General features: G+C 42.6%; 1 protein-coding gene across 1 annotated transcript in view; it reads right to left on the bottom strand.

The window, feature by feature from the left end:
- Positions 1-3,011: 3,011 nt before the first annotated feature.
- The window catches only part of tmem63c (transmembrane protein 63C), a 28,583-nt gene continuing 9,297 nt past the window's right edge, over positions 3,012-22,297 (bottom strand). Inside the window, exons 3-25 of the mRNA XM_061844577.1 lie at positions 21,240-21,465; positions 18,993-19,072; positions 17,836-17,923; positions 16,990-17,027; positions 16,277-16,419; positions 15,215-15,266; positions 14,992-15,100; positions 14,443-14,516; positions 14,257-14,337; positions 14,065-14,185; positions 13,786-13,919; positions 13,576-13,698; positions 11,283-11,436; positions 11,099-11,205; positions 9,851-9,937; positions 9,685-9,750; positions 9,455-9,617; positions 9,261-9,366; positions 7,782-7,949; positions 7,572-7,684; positions 7,417-7,491; positions 5,916-6,151; positions 3,012-5,821 (exon numbers count right to left, since the gene is read on the bottom strand). Coding sequence (XP_061700561.1) covers positions 5,665-5,821; positions 5,916-6,151; positions 7,417-7,491; positions 7,572-7,684; positions 7,782-7,949; positions 9,261-9,366; positions 9,455-9,617; positions 9,685-9,750; positions 9,851-9,937; positions 11,099-11,205; positions 11,283-11,436; positions 13,576-13,698; positions 13,786-13,919; positions 14,065-14,185; positions 14,257-14,337; positions 14,443-14,516; positions 14,992-15,100; positions 15,215-15,266; positions 16,277-16,419; positions 16,990-17,027; positions 17,836-17,923; positions 18,993-19,072; positions 21,240-21,449 — 2,685 coding nt within the window. The 5' untranslated portion in view covers positions 21,450-21,465 and the 3' untranslated portion in view covers positions 3,012-5,664. The remainder of the gene's footprint in view (positions 5,822-5,915; positions 6,152-7,416; positions 7,492-7,571; positions 7,685-7,781; positions 7,950-9,260; positions 9,367-9,454; positions 9,618-9,684; positions 9,751-9,850; positions 9,938-11,098; positions 11,206-11,282; positions 11,437-13,575; positions 13,699-13,785; positions 13,920-14,064; positions 14,186-14,256; positions 14,338-14,442; positions 14,517-14,991; positions 15,101-15,214; positions 15,267-16,276; positions 16,420-16,989; positions 17,028-17,835; positions 17,924-18,992; positions 19,073-21,239; positions 21,466-22,297) is intronic.

Raw genomic sequence — 22,297 nt, 5'->3', positions numbered from 1 at the left:
CAAAACCAACTACAGTAATACTCTTTAAAAACTGAAAACCACCTGGAACATGGCGATGTATGGTGCTTTGCAAAAATATTCATTCTCCTATAAACGTCATATTTTGTCACATTACAACCATAAATGTGCATGCATTTTATTGTATGTGCCATTTCATGTTATTGGTATGTGTGGAAGAACAGAATTTGTTCGACCCCAAAATGTCCAAGACAGCCTTTTGCTAATCTTAACAGAATGAGTCCTAGTTCAGGTTTGATTGGGTCACTGATGTAAGAGTAAAATGCTGACTTGGATTTTATCTTTCATCAAGCAGGCACCCAATTTCTTGACAAATAGCTAACTTGTTATAAATTCCCATTAATAGTTTCTACGACACGGATTTACACTGCCTTGTTGGCCAATTCTGTTATACTTGCTGTAGAGTGAATATGTTTGGGTTTGACGTCTAAAGATCAAAAGATGAATATGAGACAAGATATAACACTTCAGCTTTCATTTTAAGGAATGAACATCTGAATATACACAAACTAGAAAACATTATTTGTAATGAAAAGGTAAATAAAAGGTTATGAAACACAATCACTGGTCTGATCTCAATTGCACCACAATTGCTTTTTTTATTTTTTATATCCACTTAATCGATTTTCACGCCATTTACACGTGCACCTGGCATGAATTAATTCCTCATTGGTAACAAACTGAATGTTAACACGGAATGCCATTTATTGTTTGATAAGCTAAACTCCACATAATATTACTCACATGAAAATGGGTTCTATCATTACGTATAAGATCATCTAAATACCTTACAAATAAAAACTCAAATGTTGATGTCTCATATTAATCTTTTGACGTCAAGCAAATGTTTTCAGAGTACTATACAGCAAAAGGCGGACGGATGGATCAGCTGGTAAAGCGTTGGCCTCACTGTTGAGGACACGGGTTCGATCCCACCCTTGCCTGTGTGGAGTTTGCATGTTCTCTCCGTGCCTGCGTGGGTTTTCACAGGGCAGTCCAGTTTCCTCCCACACCCCCCCCCCTAAAAAAATGCACTAATTGAAGACTACAAATTGCCCCTTGGTGTGATTATGAGTGTGACTATTGTCTGTCTCCATGTGCCCTGCGATTGGCTGGCAACCAGTTCAAGGTGTACCCCGCCTCCTGCCTATTAACAGCCGGGATAGGCTCCAGCACTCCCCACCCTTGTGGGGACAGGCGGCTAAGAAAATGGATGGATGGATGGATGGATGGATGGATGGATGGATGGTGTTATTCAAACAACCATTTATCTGGAGGCGGCAGTTGTTTCCTACAGGAGTTAGAGGTCTTTTCTATTTGAAGCATCCAGGAGAGAGAGAGAGAGAGAGAGAGAGAGAGAGAGGAGAGAGAGAGAGAGAGAGAGAGAGAGAGAGAGAGAGAGAGAGAGGAGAGTGACAGGTCGTACACACGGAGGAATTCACCTTTTAAGGAGAAGAACGTTGCCACGGGTGACAGGCTAAATGTCAGGAACTTCGCGCTCTTGTTAGTAACTCTTAGCAATGAACAAGCCCTGTAAAGTATATACAGTATATATATATATATATATATATATATATAAGCACATCGAGCACTTCAAATCATTTCACTCCAAGTTCTTTCCAGTTTGATTGATATCTGATAGACGTGATCATCCTTGTAACGCTAATGCTTTGTGACGTGCGTTTATATTGATCTCAGACGAGTTCCGCACAACTGGGACACATATATCACCCCCTGCCCAGAAACACATCAAGCATGCAAAAAACCACTGCAACATGGTGTTGCATTTTGGAATAAAGTGCCCCATCCTTCCATCTAATGTGGCTTTGGGAGCCACTGAGGTCAGTAAAATATTCCGCAGCATGTGCTGAGGCTCGTTCGTATGCAGACACGCTTCCTAAGCCATTAGTTAGACAGACATCCATGAATATGGCAGCTTCAGCTCTGTGGTTATTCTCGGTCAGGGGCAGTGGACCTTGGTTTCATCACATCATAACACATGCGTCTGGGAGATTTCAAGTGTTTTTTTTGGAATTTGTAAAATATGAAACGAGACTTGAGTCATGCCACTCTATTCCAGACATATGAAGAAGACCTGTGATCATTGTCACATGTGCTTCACAGCCTGTACTAGCCACAAATGACAGCTACGCCATCAATGTTGTTCTTGGCCTTCTTAGTAACGTCATATTTTCTCCACTTGATCATTTGCTGTCTTTACCATGTTCCATGGTAAAAAACAAACAAAAAAAAAAATCATATATAACATAACGTAAATATTAAAGGGAACACTTAAACAACATATCGTAATGAATGAAATACTCCAGTTGAAAATCTTTATGGATTACATAGTAGGATGAGAACAGAAAGGACGAGGACGAGGAAATGGTCTGGGGTCAGTACCGGCAGAACAATTCCTGCCTAGATTGGTCTTACTAACTCTCTGACTGACTGATATCACAGAAATGTGATTATTTTTTTCTCTCTTTATTATTTTAAGCAGTTGTATTTAATGCCTTGGATTTTTTTGTTGTTGTATTATTTGACTGGCTGGTATCTCAGAACAATGAAATCACTGCAATGCTTTGAAAGCTTGTGGACCATCGCTTGTGCTCTGATATTTGATGACAAAAATGTCATGAAAAGCCTTTTAGATGATCTGAACTCAGTTTATTTTATGAACCTGATCGGCTAATTCTGAACGCTACACACAACAGCTCCAGTTATAGCAGGGTGGGCACTATCTCAGCATTTTGTTATTTTTAATCCTTCCTCCCTCCTTTTACTCACTAAACTATCTTTTTTTTCCACTTGGGTTGCACAGTGCATAGGTCACATTAGCAGAAAAGTGGTGGAAAAAAATTCCCTTTTTTTTTTTTACATTACAAAATCAGGAATTTGAACAAGGGTGCGTAGACTTTATATTGAATAGCTAGTCTATCTTCTATCTGTCTGTGTAATGTCTGAGTAATGATATCCCAGTACAAAATGAGTAGAGTGATCTGAATGAATTTTTATTTCAGATTACAGCACTTAAGACCGTTGACAGACGAAAGAAAGGATTTTTTGAATGATGCCGTCCTACATTTCATTTGTCAAAAGTATGTACGGAGTCCAAAAGCTTTAAGACTTTCACGTCCATGCTAAGGCCAAAAGTGGGACCAGTCAAACCCAGCATTGCCGGGCCTCCAATGTCGGACTCTCTCTTCACATGCTGTGTTTAAATGGTGAAGGACAAATGAGGTGCAATCTGTGTTGATAACTTGATATTGCCTGAATTAGCTCACAATGACTGGTGTGTGCTGCCGAAAAGAACCAGAAAGCCACTAACTAAAAAGCTTTGCACTCTTTTTTCTCTTTTTTTCTCCCTCAATAGCGTTTGATGTTGTTGTCGTCCTTTACTGTTGGGTTTGCCTGCTCTTTAGTCTTTATTTCGTGCAGCATATTTCAGGCCATGCTGGATTGTCACACGGAAGGGAGTGGTTCTTCAAGGCACAGCAATAAGAGACGATTGCGGGGTGGAGGTGGCCGGACATCTTACAGTCAGATTACATTCCCTCCAAAATTCCCACCGAGTGGAAAATGAAAAAAACATACAAATGTGAAAATGCACATATTCAGATGGATTGTAAATGAACAGAATACGGGCGTTTTGAATAACAACAATCATCAAGGAGTCATCAGATAGTTTCAATCTTGTAACTGCATGTTACACACATCGCACAAAAATCTGACCACCAAATACAAATGAGTGAACCGCCATTAGGATATCACAGTTGACATTGTTTTGGTATTTCAACAGCAAATATATGTTTAAAAAAAAAAAAAAAAAAAAAAAAAAAAGAACGATTGTAGATTAACACTATGGACCTCTACCGGACAATTTTCTTATGCTTTCTGGTTCCAAAGTGGATGAAAGCAGTTACATTATTGTTTGCTGTACTTTCTGCAGTTGGTTAGTTTCATCAAGCCTCGACGACCCTTTGAAAGTTTTCCCAACTGCATCGGATCCTCGTCAAAAAGTACATTTGTCTTTTTTTTAGGTTTTGGGTGTGGCTGGAAGCTGAGAACATGAGGGCTGCTTTGCAATTCATGCTAATAGTAAAAACTACACAATTCAGAAAAACATACAATGTTGAGATTTTAATCATCTGATGTATGACCCTGAATATTTGCAAGGTCACACCGAAGTGGGCCGGACGCACTTCTGGAAAAAAATAGTGCAAGTCATTTCCGAGGACCAGCCTTGTTCAGTGGGATGGCCTTTAGTAAATTTCCTAGATTTCCACTATTATCTTACATCATGATGCTTGGTGGCTACATATGAGCATTACTAACGTCTCATATTGTCACCGAAGGTTTAGGTCTTTTAGAAGAATTTTTGCCAAAATTGAATGAGACTGTTTTTGGATGGCAACACAGTGTATGAGTGATGAGCATGTTGGCCTCACAGTTCTGAGGTTTGGGTTTCAAATCCCCGCTCCGGCCTTCCAGTTTTCAGTTTGTCTTTTTTCTCGGTCTGTGAGTGGGCTTTCCCTGGGTACTCCGCCTTTCTCCCACATTCCAAAACCAGGTTGATCAAATTCTAAATTATCAATAGGTATGAATGCGGGTGACCGGTCCAAGACGTACCCTGCTTTCTACTCAAACTCTCCTCCAACTCAACCATGATCATAATGAGAGTAAGTGCCATAGAAAATTAATTTTGGCCATTGTCGAGATCTAAAGTACTGTCTGGAGTACACAAAATATGAACAGAATTCCATGATCTTATCTGCCCGCAATGATGGCTTTGGTTGTGACACAGGGTCGTGGCTGGTTCAGCATTTCGCACAAGTACCGGAATATGTACACGAAAATGATATGATGTGCTTCTGTAGCATACACAAAAGAAAAGAAGAATTCAGTTAAGTACACTGGGGGTTCCCAGACACTGAGCCACGGCACACTAGTAATGGATCATCTTATGTGCTGTGGAAAATTATCCACTCAATGAATTGGTCCAAAAATTATATACTCTGAAAAAACTCTTTATCTATCTATGCCAGTGACATATAATGAATGGAGGTTCCACTGGACAGTAGAAGATACAAAAACAACATTTGGTGTCATTTTTGTTTCCTGGTGTGCCGAGAGATTTAACGTACTGTAAAACATGCGGCTTGGCTTAAGAACGTTTGGGAAACACTCAACTACACAGTACAAAGAGAAAAAGAAATAATCAAATCAACAACCCAGGCCAAAGCGTAATACAAAGAACAAATACATTAGCAAAAATAAATGGCGAAGTTAGTACGACAAGCTTCAGATAGAGTAGCGCTGCTTGTACTCGGGGAAGGATGGAGGGTGTACATATTTTACAGTACATCTCTGCGTTACATTGCAACTGCCGTCTGTCAGCTCTCTCACTGCAGATGGCTTCGCAAGTCGCTCTCCACCCCCCTTCCCCCACCCCCACCAGCCTCGCCACGCTCCGGCCACCATCAATCAGATTTCACCCGAGTCCGGAGCGCTCTGTCAGTCTGGCAGGGTGAGCCTGCTCACACCACCCACTCTGGTGGGATCTTTCACCTCCAATCACGTCCGAGGGGCACGACTCGTATAGTTTGCCTGCCTTTGCTTGGTGCCACTCGACGGTAAAAAGAGTCATGAAGGAGGATGGAATCTACAGCGACTGGCGTGTGGTTTGCTCGTATGTGAAATATTCTGGAACTGATCACTTCGATCCAGTGTTTTCATCACGTCCTCTTCAGCTCCTATCATTTGAATAATCTCCACTCTCCGGAGGCAGCTAAGCTGGAGTCTGAGGTCAAGCAGAGAGAGAAAACATGGCGCTGCAACACGATCTCAGGTGAAGTACACGTGGAAATCAGCTCTAGGTGTCAAGGTGGCGTTACTGGTAGCCCACGGGACAGTCCATGAGTGGGCTGGAGCGGGAGGTGTCAGCGGGGTCTTGAAGCTCAGTCTCACGGGTCTGGGTGTGCTCTTCCTCTCCCTCCTCCTCTTCTTCTTCTGCTGCTGGGCCGTGGGCTGAACTTTGGGAGCTGGCCATGGCGCCATAGCTGTGGTGGGCCGGGGAGGGCATGGGGGTCAACGCAAGCTCCGGCTCCAGCAGGACGGATGCCACAAACAGCTGAAGGGACGACAACGTATTCGGGAGCCGCGTCACTCAGTCGATCGGGTCACGGGGTTCGCAGCCAATTTTCCGAACAGTGGGCTTCATAAATCCGACACTTTCCCTTGCCGCGATGCCCATAGATTTCCAAGTTGTTCCATTTTGAGAACTCTTTTATATACAGCTACTAAAATATAATGGATACACTTCCTGTGGGCATCCTAAAACCTTTTATAACTTTACAGGCAATGTCTCGAACATTTTTAACATTCCTAACTATAGTAATACAAAATATAAGTGCACACTGCACAGTGACTTTACGAACAGTTCAAGAAAGGAGAAGTTAAGCAATGTATGATGACAAACAAATACAACTAAAATATAGTAAAAATACTCACCCCGGTGAGGCGGCTGGCCAATTACAATAAGAAAGAGTTGAACTGGAAGTACTTTGCAGAGCAATACTATCACTTGGTGGCAAGTACGTATTGTTGAAATTACGTGCGGTATGCTCAGTGATTACTTCCGAAATCCTCTGGACGGCAGAGGTTTGAACGGCAAGATTTGTTTAACCTTTATGGAATATTTGGTAGAATTAAAAATCCACTTTTGGGGCCTATGACTTTAGAAATTTCACGTGACTACAGTGCCAGCAAATTGAATAGGAGATAGGAACATTGCAATGCTTCTATGTTAGACTGGTGGTTGGAACCATCATGGTTTCAACAGAGAGCTTTAGAACAGGTGGTGTGCCACAAGGCTCAATCCTTTGACCTCCGTGATTCAAACTTTATATTTTGGCATCAACCAACCTCAATGAATCCAGATCTAATGTAGGTCGATAATAGACAGATGTAAGTAGATGACATCATTAAAAAGGAGAGTGCTCCTTTTTCCACAATTTCGTAAAATTTGATGTAGTGATGATGTCAAATGTCTGTGATGCATTGTGGTTAACTGAGCCTGATAACCCCACCTGTATTATATCATACGATGCGGTATAATGGAATAATACTGGGTCGTCAAGTTTTTGGGGATAGATTGAATTTTAAGTACTTATTTGACAGTCTGTTGTTACTTTTTACTCTGTGAAGCAAACGTGGGTTGCAGCCAAAACTCAAATGTCAGACCTCCAAATCGACACCCAAATGCACCAGTCTGGTGGATTATTTTCTGACAAACAAGCAATTTGTAAGAATGAATCATACATGTGGGTTATGCAACATAAAAACCTGGACAACTGTAAACAAAACTAGGTGATCGCAACAAAAATGGTACTTTACACTGGAAGCGGTGGTTGAAGGAACTGTACTCCTGTCCGCATCATTGAATGTCTGCTCTGTGGGTTGGTTAGACATCTGAAATGAACACAAATGTTGAATGGAAAACAATTCCTTTAGCAAAAGTAAATACAAAGCTGAAGTTTGATCAGACTAACCTGGTAGCTTGTTGATTTGTCTGGCTGCTTTTTAAGGCACAAACGGAAAAAGGACACAGCAATAGAAGAGAGCAGGGACACCAAAGTAAACAGGGTTATGGGATGACCTACACCTGTGAAGGCAGCACACAGCAATTCACGTTGTCACCATACACTCACAGTATAATGACGGCTATTAAGTGGGGAAATGGCGTTGAAATGAAGCAGCACCTAGTCTGAGAACGGAGAAGAAGAGCAGCCAGAAGCTACAGAGGATGGGAGCCAAGATGACCTGATGGATGGCGGCTCTATGGATGCGCTGGTTGAGCTTGGTGGGAACATATGCATAGTAGATGTTGTAGCGGTCAACCATGTGCTTCAGGATCACATACAGCAGACCTGAAGGGTTGCAGTAACAGAAATATGCATCTGAACATGTTAAGTTCCAGTAAAATGAAAGTAAATGTCTCTCAAATTTGACACACCAACAGAACTGTATTATTAACAACCTGGTCAAATTTGAACAACTTAAAATAGCGGCAAGGAGAAGGTATGCAAAATGAGGTTTCAAAATTGTGAAAAATCAAGTACTTCTGCCCGCTGAATGCACTGAAGCTACACCCTGCACAACTGTCACCCAAATAACCCACTGTGGGGTTTTTCCACGCCACAACAACGGGGTGATCTCAACCGGGCACGCAGTTCCTTTCCCCTCATTGTAGCCCCACCTTCTCACTATAATATGATGCGTGCACTCATGGCCAACAATTAGGCGCATTATTGTGGTTACGGTAACAGACTATCAAAAGAGAAGGTGCATTTGCACCAGATAACATGATTCTTGAAGATGGACTGGCTCGCAGCGCCCAACAAAGTGTGTCATTGGCCCCTTCCCTTCCACCCCAAAAAGGAAAATTGAAATGGTGAAAAATAGGCTTATGCTCTACCTTGATATTTGATCAATACGTAGTTATCAGTCCTTATACCTTTTCAGCAATTTTCAAATATAACAGCCATCCATCCACCCATCCATCCATTTTCTTAGCTGCTTATCCTCACAAGGGTTGCAGGGAGTGGTGGAGCCTATCCCAGTTGTCAACAGGTAGGAGGCGGGGTACACCCTGTACTGGTTGCCAGCCAATCGCATGGCACATAGAGACAAACAGCCGCACTTAACAATCACACCTAATTTTTTTTCTTTTTTAGAATTATACAATTAGTTGTATAATCTAAAGTTTATCACAGTACCTCTTGCTTTTTTTATGAACCTATATGGTATTACGATTGATTGTCAGTTATACGCTGTGTTTAGAAGCATGACCAACTGCAAAAAGACTTTACTGGACAGTTTATTAAATACCATTATTAGTACCACTATCAAGATCAAAGTAGTACTTACTAAGTGCATGAAGTTTCAGCTATTGCAACTTCTGTTAGGGCCATTGCACCTTAATACACATCACTGAGGACTACAAAACCAAATGTGACATCAACTACTACCGACTAAGAGTGGGTGTCTGGCATCGAAAAACATGCCGTGTCTTAGAGTCTTTGATCCCGGCAGCCAATTCGCAGACTGCATTGGACAGGCAGGCGGGAGGAGGAGAGTGAGGTTAGAGACTGGCATACAAGCAGAAAAATAAAAAAAGAAATATGCAGCGAATAAAGGGAGGGCACAAGGTAATGTAAGGGTTAATGTGTGTCACTCACCAAATGGTGTAATAATAGGACAAGTGATGCTGTAGGTCACACTGACAGCAAAGATGCACATGGTCCAGGCGTACTCCAGCCCAAACTGGAACTCATAAGTCTGACTCTGCATCCGGACACATAAGCGCAATCAAACTCGACCAAAACATGCAAAACTCGGGGGAAAAAAAGTCAAGAGGCAGTCGCGAGCTCACCCTTTTGACATGAATACGCTCAGCCTGAGATTTTGCAAAGCAGAGGCGAAGGCCGTACACCGTCAGCGCCGGGATACGAAGCAGCTCCATGGCGGTGCCGATCAGCCCGGAAGTGATCACGTAGTTTACAAAGAACGCCCCATTGTCGGGGAGAAAAACACACCTGTGCAGACCGAAAGATGAGATTAACACTGATTTTATAGAAAAAAAGAACATATTTTGCATCTTACTGGAATTTAACATCCTTTTCATCCAGGAAGTTAACGTCAAAAAGCCAAGTGAAGAACAGGTCCAGACTGTAGAGGAAAGAAACAATACAAAGTAAAGAGTCTTTAAACTCAAAACTGCATTTTCATTCGAGAAAAAAAAATGCACGTGCCGCTTTTGTGGACGCACCTGGACAGACCGAGCGAAGGCAGGATGAGGACCATAAAAACCAGCAGTAAAAAGCACTTGTGCATTGTGACCTGGTTCTCGCCAGATCTGCGAAAACCAAATAAACGAGCATCATTGTGCAACGTACATGTTACTACAGCAATACACCGATTAGCCACCACAGCAATGTTTTATCCGTTTTATCAGCGCATTGTTGATATTGTACAATAAATACCATGTAAAAAGTAGCTTTTTTACAAAATACTGTAGCTTTTATCCATCCCAAACACTTTACACACATTTATCTTTAACAAAAAACATGTGTACTTGTTAAAAAACACTTTTTAAGTATTTCTTTGTGCCGAATTGCTTCAAGCTGTTTATTTGCCACTCCCAGTTTAACTTCACTGTAAAAACTCGAAAACACTACAAAAACTGACACATAAAGCTCGAGCGAAATAAACATTGGATATTTAAAAACTAAAATGTTCAACTAAACTATGCAATGTTGGCTAACAATCAAACAAAAGCCTTAATGTTAACACATTTTGTGAATGCAAGTTAGCATTCAAACCATAAACTGCAAGGGTTCAGTGCACCCTTGCGCTTGATAACAGAAACAGCCTGATCCAGTACAGTTCTGAAACAATTCCAATAAGCACAACGGTAAATAAATCCAATTTATAATCCTCCCGACACTGCCAATCACAAATGTGCATTGCCATCTAATTGCTATTAGCTCAAGGCAATTATTCCTCTCATGTCACCAGATTGTGCGGCAACACCTCATGCTGTGGCCAGTGAGCGTAAATACCTCTGGAGGTCCATTAAAAATGATTAATACATAATGAGAAATCACGCCACGGCGTATCAGCTGACTTGTTGTGGAGCTGGGGGGCTCATTAGCACAAGCTAGGCTTTTCACTTCAGTAAACAGTTAATTTGCATTCGATCCTTGGCACATCACGCCTGCACAACACGTTTGTGGGGGTGGTTATGTAAAGACAGGGTGCTCATAGGTGTTGCATGAGGTTGTCTCCCTAAGTGCAGCTGCTCCGCTCTGCTTCCCGCTGCACAGCGCACGGCGACTGCTGTGCATATCGCTAACCTCGCGTGGAGATCTCTATGACAACCTTCCCAGAATAACGGTGCGAGCGGCGACAGAGGGAAGGAGCAAGAGTAACAAGTGCAACAGGGCGAAGGGGGGGGGGGGGGATGATTGGGGTGGGGGAGTAAAAAAAAACCCCAGGAGGAAGAGATGCAAAGTACCTGGTCCAGTGGGATTCAAAGATGGCTGAGTAGTAGACGATAAAGGGCAGCAGGGCTGAAAACACCCACAGCAGGAGGGTTGGGAAGAATTGTGTGATGATAGGACTCTGGTGGGCAGAGAGACAACGATCGCATACGTTAGGACGGCCGGCAGCTTTAAACCCCCTCGCCCTCCCAATCTCACCTGCAGGCTCTCCACAGGCCTGGTGACGTTGAACTTGTCCATGGTGTTGACGATGATGGCGGGAGTGGTGAGGAAGAAGAGCAGCAGAAAGAGGAGGATGTTGAGGAGGACGCAGCGGAGCCACCAGTGAGATCCGTAGACTGACAGGTTTTCCCTGAGCGGGGATGTGGGCCATAAGCTTGAGCTCCACAAAGACAGCGCTCACCTTGCCCTCATGATATCCATCCATCCATTTTCTTAGCCACTTATCCTCGCAAGGGTCACGGGGAGTGCTGGAGCCTATCCCAGCTGTCAACGGGCAGGAGGCAGGGTACATCCTGAACTGGTTGCCAGCCAATCGCAAGGCACATAGAGACAAACAACCACATTCACAATCAAACCTAGGGGCAATTTAGAGTGTCCAATTAATGTTGCATGTTTTTGGGATGTGGGAGGAAATTGGAGTGCCCGGAAAAAAACCCACGCAGGCACGGGGAGAACATGCAAACTCCACACAGGCGGCTCCGGGATTGAACCCGGGACCTCAGAACTGTGAGGCCAACGCATTGCAGGTGATACACTGTGATACAACCCCCCCCCCCCCCATCATGATATATTTGTACTTTTTGTACTGGCATCGAACAGTTAATATTTGGATTATGCATCAATGCCCTACAATGGTGGGAACATCAAACCTACTGTAGTTCAATACTCTTTAAAAGACTTCATAAACAAAATGCGACCACTCACGAACCATAAAACGTTTTTTTCTTACTCGCATATGCATCATGCGCTCTAAAATAATTTAAGAGTGACTGCTTCATTTGTGTTTTAGGATAAGCGAAAAACCAAACCAAATCATCAATAGTTACGGCGGTCTTAGTGTTCATTCTACGAGAGTGCAAACAAAATCACTCTTGATACACTTTGAACGCTGATAGGAGTTGCCCTTTTTTTCTAAGACCTGAATGATTAAACAAGCAGCAAGTAACACAAATGAGATGGTGGAATTCAAATCTTTCGAATTTAAATTCACAGTTTCCAATGTTTGGTGACCTTGTCAAACGTTCTTATACTGAAATGTGTGAAAACTTGCACACATCTTATGGTCATCTGCACTAATGGGTGAGTGGCAGAGGGGCGATAGGGGACTGCCTTTATAGAATTAATAATTTTTTAGTTTTTGCCTGGTACTATCAAATAGACATTAATTTAACACCATCACACTAAGAGTTGTTTCAAATGTTTCGGTTACCTCATTTAACAACAACAACAAAGAAATGAATACCTCGCTAAAAATTTACCAAGCATTGTTATCATAAATGAATATTTAATACCGCATTTACTAAGCATTGTTATCATAAATGAATATTTAATACCGCTTTTGTAAGGGATATCATCAGACTGTACGAGTGGTCAAACGGTTGTGGCCTGCTGGTGTATGTGGAGGTGCGTGGCCATGTCTTTGTGTACTCTGGGTTCTTTCTTTAGTTTTGAATTATGGCATTATGCATTGATTTGATTTTCTGGCGTGGTACACCTTGGACGAGTCACCAAGGGACATAAACACACAATTAACCATTCATACCCACTTTCACACTTATGGACAATTTTGAGTCTCCAATGCGCCCATGAACTGCGATATTTTTGAAATGTGGGAAGAACAGACACGCTAACTACTGCCATCAATAACAAAAATCGGCATGCAATGGGCCTTTCTGACTGGTGATCTTAAGCTCCACCCCCTTAGCTCCAGTTGCCATGTCCCACAAGCTTCCAAAATGGTGACTGAACAGAACAGGTTTGGATTCGATTCTTTATCGCGTATTCCAGATAATATTGCGATACGTTTTTTTGCCAAATGCCTCAGACATGTCCAAGAGAGTTCTACAGAGAGGTCTCAAGTATTTCACGCAAAGATATGTACACGGAAGTAAGATTTTTAGCAGGATATTTTTCATCAGAATTGCACAATCGCATCTGAGGACGATTTTCTTCGTAACATTAACTTTTCCATCCGCACCGATAACCAGCATTGCTTGTGGGACATGACTACAAGAGGGGCGTGTCAAGCCAGGGGTTAAGACAATGCGGCTATCTGATTGGCTATTATTGTACGAGTGATTGACAGGTCGGAAAGGGCCATTGTCACCCTTCCAGAGGGTTGTATGTGTTTCCAAATGCCATACAATGGCAGCAAAACACTTTTTTTCTTTTTAATTTGACAAGGCAACGGGGTGACAAAATGAATCCTGGCCACGTGGCTTTCAACCAAGAGCCCACAAGATGGCACAAAAGCAAAAGTAGCACAGACCAGATGATATCGCTGGAAGCAGGAGCGTAGCGGACGCCCCACTGGTGGGACTGGACCACCGTGGTGATGCTGGACTGCTGAGGTCGACGGCGACAGCGCACGCAGCTGTAGTCCTTTACGATTCTACAAAACACAACAAGAACTGCTCCAATCAATCTGTCCGGGACCGGCCTATATGGGATTTGCTTAGATGGCTTCCAGTGAACTCACACAGCAGTCATTCTCTCATCCCGAAATGTCACAAAAGCGATGCCCAGCCTCTTCATGTAGATGCGGTTCTTCTCAGCATTGAACTCATCCGTCCATTTCTCTTCCAACTCGCTGTAGTATTGCTCCGCATCCACCTGCAATAAAAGTTGCACTTACTGCATCTTTGACGAGCACAGCCAGTTTTACCCTACATGTGAACTGCGGCGCCACCCAGTGGTTATCTCCTCTCAATGCAAGCACAAGTCACCATCAAATCTAAGCGATGATGCATTCAAGTACCTTTTCAAAGCCACAAATGTCGCAGCAGAAGAGCTGAGCACACGGGTGTGTCTTCATCATGATCTTTCCCTCCTTTTGGGATTTTGAGGCAAAGTACAGCCTGCCTTTCATCGCCTTACGCCTGTTAAAACCCACGTGGTGATCTTAGACTTTTGGGAATTCCAAATAATGAACTTAAAGTTGCGACTTTACCTCTCCAAGTCAAGCTTCATTAACTTATTGATGTCGAAGCAGAAGCGGATGTCGGTGACAGTGCAGCTGGGGTAAGCCTCACTAGCCAAGGAGGAAAAAGGAGAACATCTTATAATTATGCATCATGAACAGCAGGAAGGAATTAACTCGAAATAAAATCGAGATAAAGAAGGAAAATATGTTTACTGTAAGTGTTTGGTAATCAGTCCTGGGTCTGAAATTTCTCTGGGTATTGATGTGATCATCAGTGTTCGAGCAACCTGGAACATAATTCAAAAACCATGGGAACTTCATGTCTTGATTTGACTGCACATAAGGAATACAACATTTGTTCTAAAAAAACAAAACAAAACATTTGTTTTACTTCAATCATTTTAACAACAGTAACAATACAACAGAAACTGGGACAGAAGATATTACAATAGAACAGAAGACTGATTATCTTTGTGTTTTACGAAAACAAGTCAATTGCAAATGTTTTCTTTTACTTTGCATCACAATTATGAACATTTTAGCATATTTACAGTGCTGACATTATGGAGCAAACAAATAACTGATATTTAACACACAACCTGAATGAAATTAAACAAAGAAAGTAAGGTAGAACTTGGATGCTTGGCAAGTAGAGGGTGTCCACACTTTACAATGGTCTTGGTTTGCATACTAGCAAGCTGTACGCGTGAACGCTTGGCTCTCGGCCTTCATACAACAACAGCCTTTGTGGCGGTGACTGACCTTCTCATCTTCTCTGTACTGCAGCCGTACGGCGTGGTGAGCCATACATAGGAACGTGATGAGGAAGTACACTAAAGCAAATATGGCGTGCAGCCACAGGAAGCTGTCCCTGCGCGGCCCAAAAAAAAAAAAAAACAAACAAAAAAAAACACCGTTACAGTCTCAACTACCCATTTCACGGTTTACATAACATGAGCTGTCGAGCACGCCGCCTTCAACTTACTTTGCGCTAACATTAGCCAGTGTTGTTCTTCCGAAGTTCTCAGGACTGTCTCCTGTAAGAATAATGGAACATGGCACGGACAAACATTTTAATTGGACCTCAAAGAAACCTCCTCATCTGGGTGAGGCGACCTTTACTATTTTCGGAGTTTGTGAGCGATCTCATCATTTGAGTGACGTTTCTCATAACATTTAAACTCGGTCACTCTTACGCCCAACGCTCTTAATTTGCTTGCTCTTTGTTTGCTGTTGCTATGGGAATCTGTCAACTGCTGACTGTTTGTTTAATGACTAGGGTGCCATGTTGCGAGTGAGATGACCGTCAGCAGCAATAAAGTGGTTGTGTGGACTGCCCGGCTCCACATTGACCCCAAAATGGATCCTGCCTTCATCCTATTATAGAACGTCTTGCTCAACACTTCCAATAAAATAAACACACAACTGCCAAAAGGCTTTTTCCCAACTTGGTTTGTGTCCCCCACCCCACCCCCACTACCTTGTTAAGAGGGAAAAAAGCTCCTTCTACTTAGAATTCTATTATGGGAACCTCCTTGAAGCCTGAATTGTGCACCTTCATCCATCCATTTTCTTAGCTACTTATCCTCACAAGGGTCACGGCGAGTGCTGGAGCCTATCCCAGCTGTCAATGGGCAGGAGGCGGGGTACACCCTGAACTGGTTGCCGGCCAATCACAGGGCACATTGATACAAACAGCATCACTCACAATCACACCTTGGGGCAATTTAGAGTGTCCAATTAATGTTGCATGTTTTTGGGATGTGGGAGGAAACCGGAGTGCCCGGAGAAAACCCACACAGGCACAGGGAGAACATGCAAACATGCTGTATTTTTCTTTTGATGTCCTGTGTTTTGTCATGTTATTTGTTATTGTGAACTGCTGTTGTTAATTGTACTTTCTATAACTGCAAATTGATAGCGGTCCTTTTTAATTAAGAGTGGGATTGTGCCAGATAAGTCCCCACTGATGTCCAAGGTGACAAATGTATGGCCTGCCACTGCCCGAAAACGATTTCTTAAATTTATCACGTGAGGTTCAAAATACCCAAGAGGTTCCCGGAAAAGTTGATCGGCAAGATCACGGCCAAAGACAGCAGGCAAACCACTGTCATGAGCAAGATGATGTGGCGTTGGAAGGACAAATACGTGACGGCATCAATGCCACACTTGCTTCGGATCTCCTCGTCCCTGCAAAAAAAAAAAAAAAAAAAAAAAAAACTCAGAGCAACAACTGTTTCAGACGGGAATCCCAAATATATTAGCAGTTCCAAATAGAAAGACAAATGTCAATTAGCGTGTTTGCAGGTATTGTCTATTTTCACTCATCCAGAGCAAAGCTGTGGGACCATTGGTTTGGTGATTACCAAACAGGAAGTTCTGGAAAACTGAAAAAAAAAAATGATGCTGGTCTCGCAAAGGCCCACACACATGAAGAACTTGCAGGGTGGCTTTATACTTTTCCCAGGGATCCCAGAGTTACTGGCACGGGAGCTAAAAACAGGCAGCCAAGCACAACCATAATACTGTACTACGGAAACCGATGGACAGCGTGGAAATTGCTTTTTACAACCTGTTATGTCAGCCCGAGTCCGACAAAGTGCAAATACTCAGTGGGGAGACCTCGGCACCAGTGGTTGCGAGAGGGCAGACTTGTTTGTTTTCGCTTGTTAATGAGTGAGAACGTGACTTGAGATTTGGAGATGACATCAGCTTTGAGGACAGAAGTCCAACACAAAGTCAGAATCAAGGTCAACTTACTTCATATGGTAAAGAGTTGTGAGCCATGAACAAAAACCCTGTAATGATAGAGAAGCATTCACGAAATTAATTTTCACAGTACCATATGAAGGAAGAGTGTAAATAGCATCATTGTACACCTTACACCACAGGTGTCAAACTCAAAGCCTTGGGGCCGGATCTGGCCCACCACATGTTTTTATATGGCCCATGAAGACAACTCATGTGTGTTAACGTCCATGATTCTTCTTAAAATTCATCCATCCATCCACATCCATCCACTTTCTTAGTCGCTTATCCACACAAGGATCAACGGGAAGTGCTGGAGCCTATCCCAGCTGTCAACTGGCATGAGGTGGGGTAGACCCCTGAACAGGTTGCCACCCAATTGCAGGGCACATTGAGACAAACAGCCGCACTCAAACTCACACCTAGGGGCAATTTAGAGTGTCCAATTAATGTTGCATGTTTTTGGGATGTGGGAGGAAATCGGAGTACCCAGAGGAAACCCACACAGAAACGGGAGAACATGCAAACTCCACAGAGGCGGGGCCGAGATTGAACCTGGGACCTCAGAACTGTGAGGCCAATGCTTTCAAGTTGACCACCGTGCGATATTGCAATCATTTTCGTGTTACCAAACATAATCAATAGTTGAAAAACCCATTACCCTTGATTTCTGATTCCAGAACTAGTTCATAAATGTCATGTGTAAATGTGATGAGGTGATTAAAGATTTTTTATGGTTTCACAGTCATAACGGCCCTCTGAGGGAAACTATAAACTACAATGCGGCCCGAAAAAAACGAGTTTGACACCCCTTCCTTTAGATGCTACTAAAAATACCACCACCACGGCAAAACTCACCATGTCCTTGGTCTCTGAGTCAGAGGGGCTCGACTCTGACGGCGACTTTTCCTTCTCACTTGGTTCTCCATAGAACAGAGACGTGAGGCTAGGGTGTGGGGCCAAAAAAAAAAAAAAAAAAAAAAAAAAAAAGAAGATGAAAAATAAGGTCAATAAGCAGACATGCCACCCCAGGAGATGTTTAAATGATTTCCCTTCCCAGCCATTGTGGGTATTCTTGGAAGGACAGCATCGCTGCAAATTAAGCAACATCATTAAAATGTGATTCGCTGTGGAGTTGTGTGTGATTGGTGTGAGATGCATTCACTGATGAAATAATCCAAAAATGTTTGAACCATCCTTGCACTATACAAATATAGAGCCAAAGGCAACGGCAACAGCAGCCTGATTGGGCACAATGTCAGTTATGATAACCGCGCAAATATGCCCCCTAGAGGTTGTGAGCACCAACTAACAGGAAGTTGCCTAGTGCCTTTTCTTGCTGGTTTCGACCCAAATTAGGCCACAACTCCGGAATATAGATTTCTCACTGTTATAAAACAAAGCCTTTGCTTTGCTTATAACAAGTAATAAACCAGTAACTGCTGTAAGAAGCGTATGGGTTCATTTATATCTAATAGCATGACAGGATCTGTGGGAGTTTAGGCTTGTACATCCAAAGTAGTGGATTTTCCCCTCCATTGTTTCAGCAATTACATTTATACATGCATTATGTACTGTATACAAAAGCAAATATATAATTTCGCTTTTCAGGGACTTTCATTATTCTACCTGTCATTATACTGTAAGTCACTCACATGGATGGTTAAGCAAAAAAACATTACAGTATTTGTCGTCTCCACACAAGCCCGAGAGAATCACTTAAAATGAAGTGATTTCAATCCATGATCGCTTAAAAAATTCTCAACTGAGGAAAATGCATTGGGGGGAAAAAAAACTTTTACCAGGCTCGGTTGATCAATATGATTCAACAGACAAAGTTTTGCATGGAGGAAGAAAAGTCACGTGCAGTACTTAATATAACCAACAGAGAGAGCTAGAGGCTGCCGCACGTTTGCTTCCACCGGGAAGTCCTGTAACGTCTCGCATCTTTCCTGGTGCCAAGACTCCCTTCCGAGCAGCCCATATCACACATTTCACCAAAGACGTGGATTCACCTGTCGTTGTCCATCAGCAGTGCGAGGCGGCCATAATCCCAAGCAGCCTTCCTCAGACAGGAGAAGATAAGCAACAGGAACTGTGAACCAAATCACATGTGCAAAATTCATTACACAAAAGGCATTTACAGTACATTGTATCTGCAAAAATAACAGGATTAAAGTGATCTCATTATGCTAATTAGCTATGAAAGACTTAATGATGTGTAAGTCTCATTTTTCCTCAATGGTAGCAGGTACGCAGTAAAAGAAGTCTTTGAAACCATAAAAATAGAAGGGCCGTCTGTAACTATTTCCTGTCTTTGAAATGAGGGTCAATAGTCAGCCTGTGTTCACACCATAAAAACTCATCTGAGAAAACTCTACCATGTGGAAAGATGACGTCACAAACATAAATCTTGATTTGTAATTCGTGGATTTTCACCACGACAGCCAACAACAATCACAAAACATCTTGGTCCATTTGAGTACTATACGGTTGTCGTGGCAACTACCAGGCAGGCCATCGTACACAGTCAAAGACATGCCATGCACGCAACAAATACCGTTAGTGGCCAGGTCGAAAGACTCATTTCTGCTTCTGAACTACAGCAACTTGCCTCTTCAAACTGGATTAAAACCATCATACTCATTCCCATGAAATCGGATCAATCCTGAATAGTTCTAAGTACCAAATAATCACAAATGAAGAAGGACTAACATTGCTGATGGAAGTCCAATTTCAATGACAGCCTTAAATCGTTAAGTTATGTGAGTTGAGAGGAGATTTAGGGTTGGGGGAGGAAAGATGACCGACATTCTGGTCAACCCAGACTGCGGAGTAGAACCGAATCAGGAACGGAATCAAACTTTGAAATAATTTCTCCATTGTCTTGGGTTTTTCTTCACATCCGTCGGCTATCTGTTGTTTTCTTCGGCTAGGTCTCATTGTGTGGGCTCAGATGATTTATTCTGTATGATGATGGAATTGATGCAGAGGCGTGCTCCTGCCACCTTGGGGGGGGGGGGATGCTTTGACTCATGCTTGTCATTAACAGACAGTGCTCAAGCCTCCGCGTTGCCTTGACAACCCACCAGTGATGAAATGAGCCAATTAAAACGTGGAGGTGGCAGATTGAGACCGATATCGATGCAGAATGGAGCCCGAGAAGGAATGACGCCGGAAGCCAGATAGCCGACAGCTCACAACAGAAGCCTATTATTATCTGCCAAACTGGAGGAAAATATCCTTGTTAACTTGTAAACACTTTTTATTCCAGGAAAAAGTGGGGAAAAAAATAAAGATGTCACTGTAATTGTTTTTGTGCCTTTGCACGCTTCGCTACATAAACACAAGCCTGAGACACATTTCAGACAAAAAACCTTTTCACAGCTGTGACATTTGTAGCAGAAGAGGGGGCCCCGATTATCGAGGGAGTAAATTTAGAGCTCAGATTTGATTTCAGAGGCTTTCTCTGAAGAAAATGAGCTTGGCAGGGGAATACAACACGGAACAAAGAGAGAGATATTTTGGGATATGCCGCAGAATCAAATTCAGACATTCAATACAACATACAAAAGGTGGACACAATCTGGATTTTGTTTCACTTTAAAAAAAAAAAAAATTTGTGGGGAATAATGAATTTATTACAGGGCAAGTCCAATGCCACCATAAAACATTTATTTCCTGTCTAGAAATACAATAGTAGAAAACTCAAACAGGAAATAAAACCTTTTAAAGATGCCTGACAGACACGTACTTGAACATAGACAAGGATCAGGAAGTTATTTAGATATGATCACTTAGTCACATTTTATAGGTTGGATATAAGCTTGTTTACTTTTGCATCTGCAAAATGTATCTGTGTGTATGGTGGACGACAGCACATCCGCCTCACAGTTTTGGCAACTCCGGTTGAAATCCCGGCCTCACCCGTGTAGAGTTTTCATGTTCTCCCCGTGCCTGCTGCATTTTTTCTCTCTCCAGGTATTACCGTTTCCTCCCACACCCCCAAAACATGCATGGTGTGTTAATTGATGAATCTAAGAGGTGTGAATGGTTGTTATTTTATATGTGCTCTGTGATTGGCTGGCAACTAGTTTTGGGTGTGGCTCACCTCTCGCGGAAATTTAGCTGGGATAGGCTCCAGCATACCTGTGATCCTATTGAGGATAAGCGGTGTAGAAAATGGATGGATGGATATTACAGTATTGTTTAATTTCCTGTATTACTTTTACTCGTGAAAAATCAAAGTATACAAAGCTCACCATCCACATGACCACATTGATGGCCAAGACGGTGGGTATCCCGCCAAAGGGGAGACCCTGGAGGACGCTGCTGCGAGAGTGTGAGCGGTAGCATCTCTCAGCTGTGCTGTTCTCATCCCCGGCGGAGTCCAAGAGGCCCAGGACATTCAGCGCCGCTGGCCTCCCTTCCACAGGGGGCGCACTTGTCAGGAACAGTGCAGAGTCAGCCATCAGCACTGGACCATACCTTAACAGATAGAACGCAGTTCGTCATGGACTTTGATTTGTGGCAATGCTCTCGAGTAATATTATTATTACATGATGGGATTTCCTCAAATAGTGGCCATCCCTATAATACAATCGTCAAATGTGTTCTGATAAAAAAACATTTTTTTAAAATTTACTACAAGTAATAACAGACATAGACAAAAAGAAACATCTTTCTTGGGACAATGACAAAACTATTTCCTTATCCTTGAGGTTTCTTTTGTTTTTTTCCCCATTTCTCTTCAGGGACTCTGTAATATTAAAAACAATTGGATATTATGTGGAGTCTTACACATTTTTTTCCCTGACAATGAAGATACCGGTAGACTGTGATAGGAGGCAGTGTTCCAATGTTGTGTGAGTCGCTGTTTATGGATTATGATTATAGTCCATGACTGTGCCTTGTTTCTTGCTGCTCCTCAAAAGTTGTTTGTTTCATTTTTGCTACATGGATATTGTAATGTTCAATGAAATAATACTTTATTTAATATTACTTTAAAAATGCATACAAATAAAGGCCGAAATAAACGCCAGTGGCCACTCCGAGGAAATGCAGTTTTGTGGGGCCTCACAATTCACAAGGGATGGCGACTGCCTCAGAGTGAAAATCAGTCTATTTGACTACCATTATAAATGCATTGAAAAATAAGTGCATTGTTTTCAAGTGGTGGCACGGTGAAGCAAATGGTTAGAGCATTGGCCTCACAGTTCTGAGGTCCTGGGTTCAATTCCGGCCCTACATGTGTGGAGTTTGCATGTTCTCCCCGTGCCTGCGTGGGTTTTCTCCAGGCACTCCGGTTTCCTCCCACATC

The sequence above is a fragment of the Syngnathoides biaculeatus genome, chromosome 15 (genome assembly GCF_019802595.1).
Source record: "Syngnathoides biaculeatus isolate LvHL_M chromosome 15, ASM1980259v1, whole genome shotgun sequence".
In the NCBI taxonomy this organism is placed as follows: Eukaryota; Metazoa; Chordata; class Actinopteri; order Syngnathiformes; family Syngnathidae; genus Syngnathoides; species Syngnathoides biaculeatus.
The sequence above is the reverse complement of the archived record's forward strand: the minus strand, read 5'-3'. Positions and strand labels throughout refer to the sequence as shown.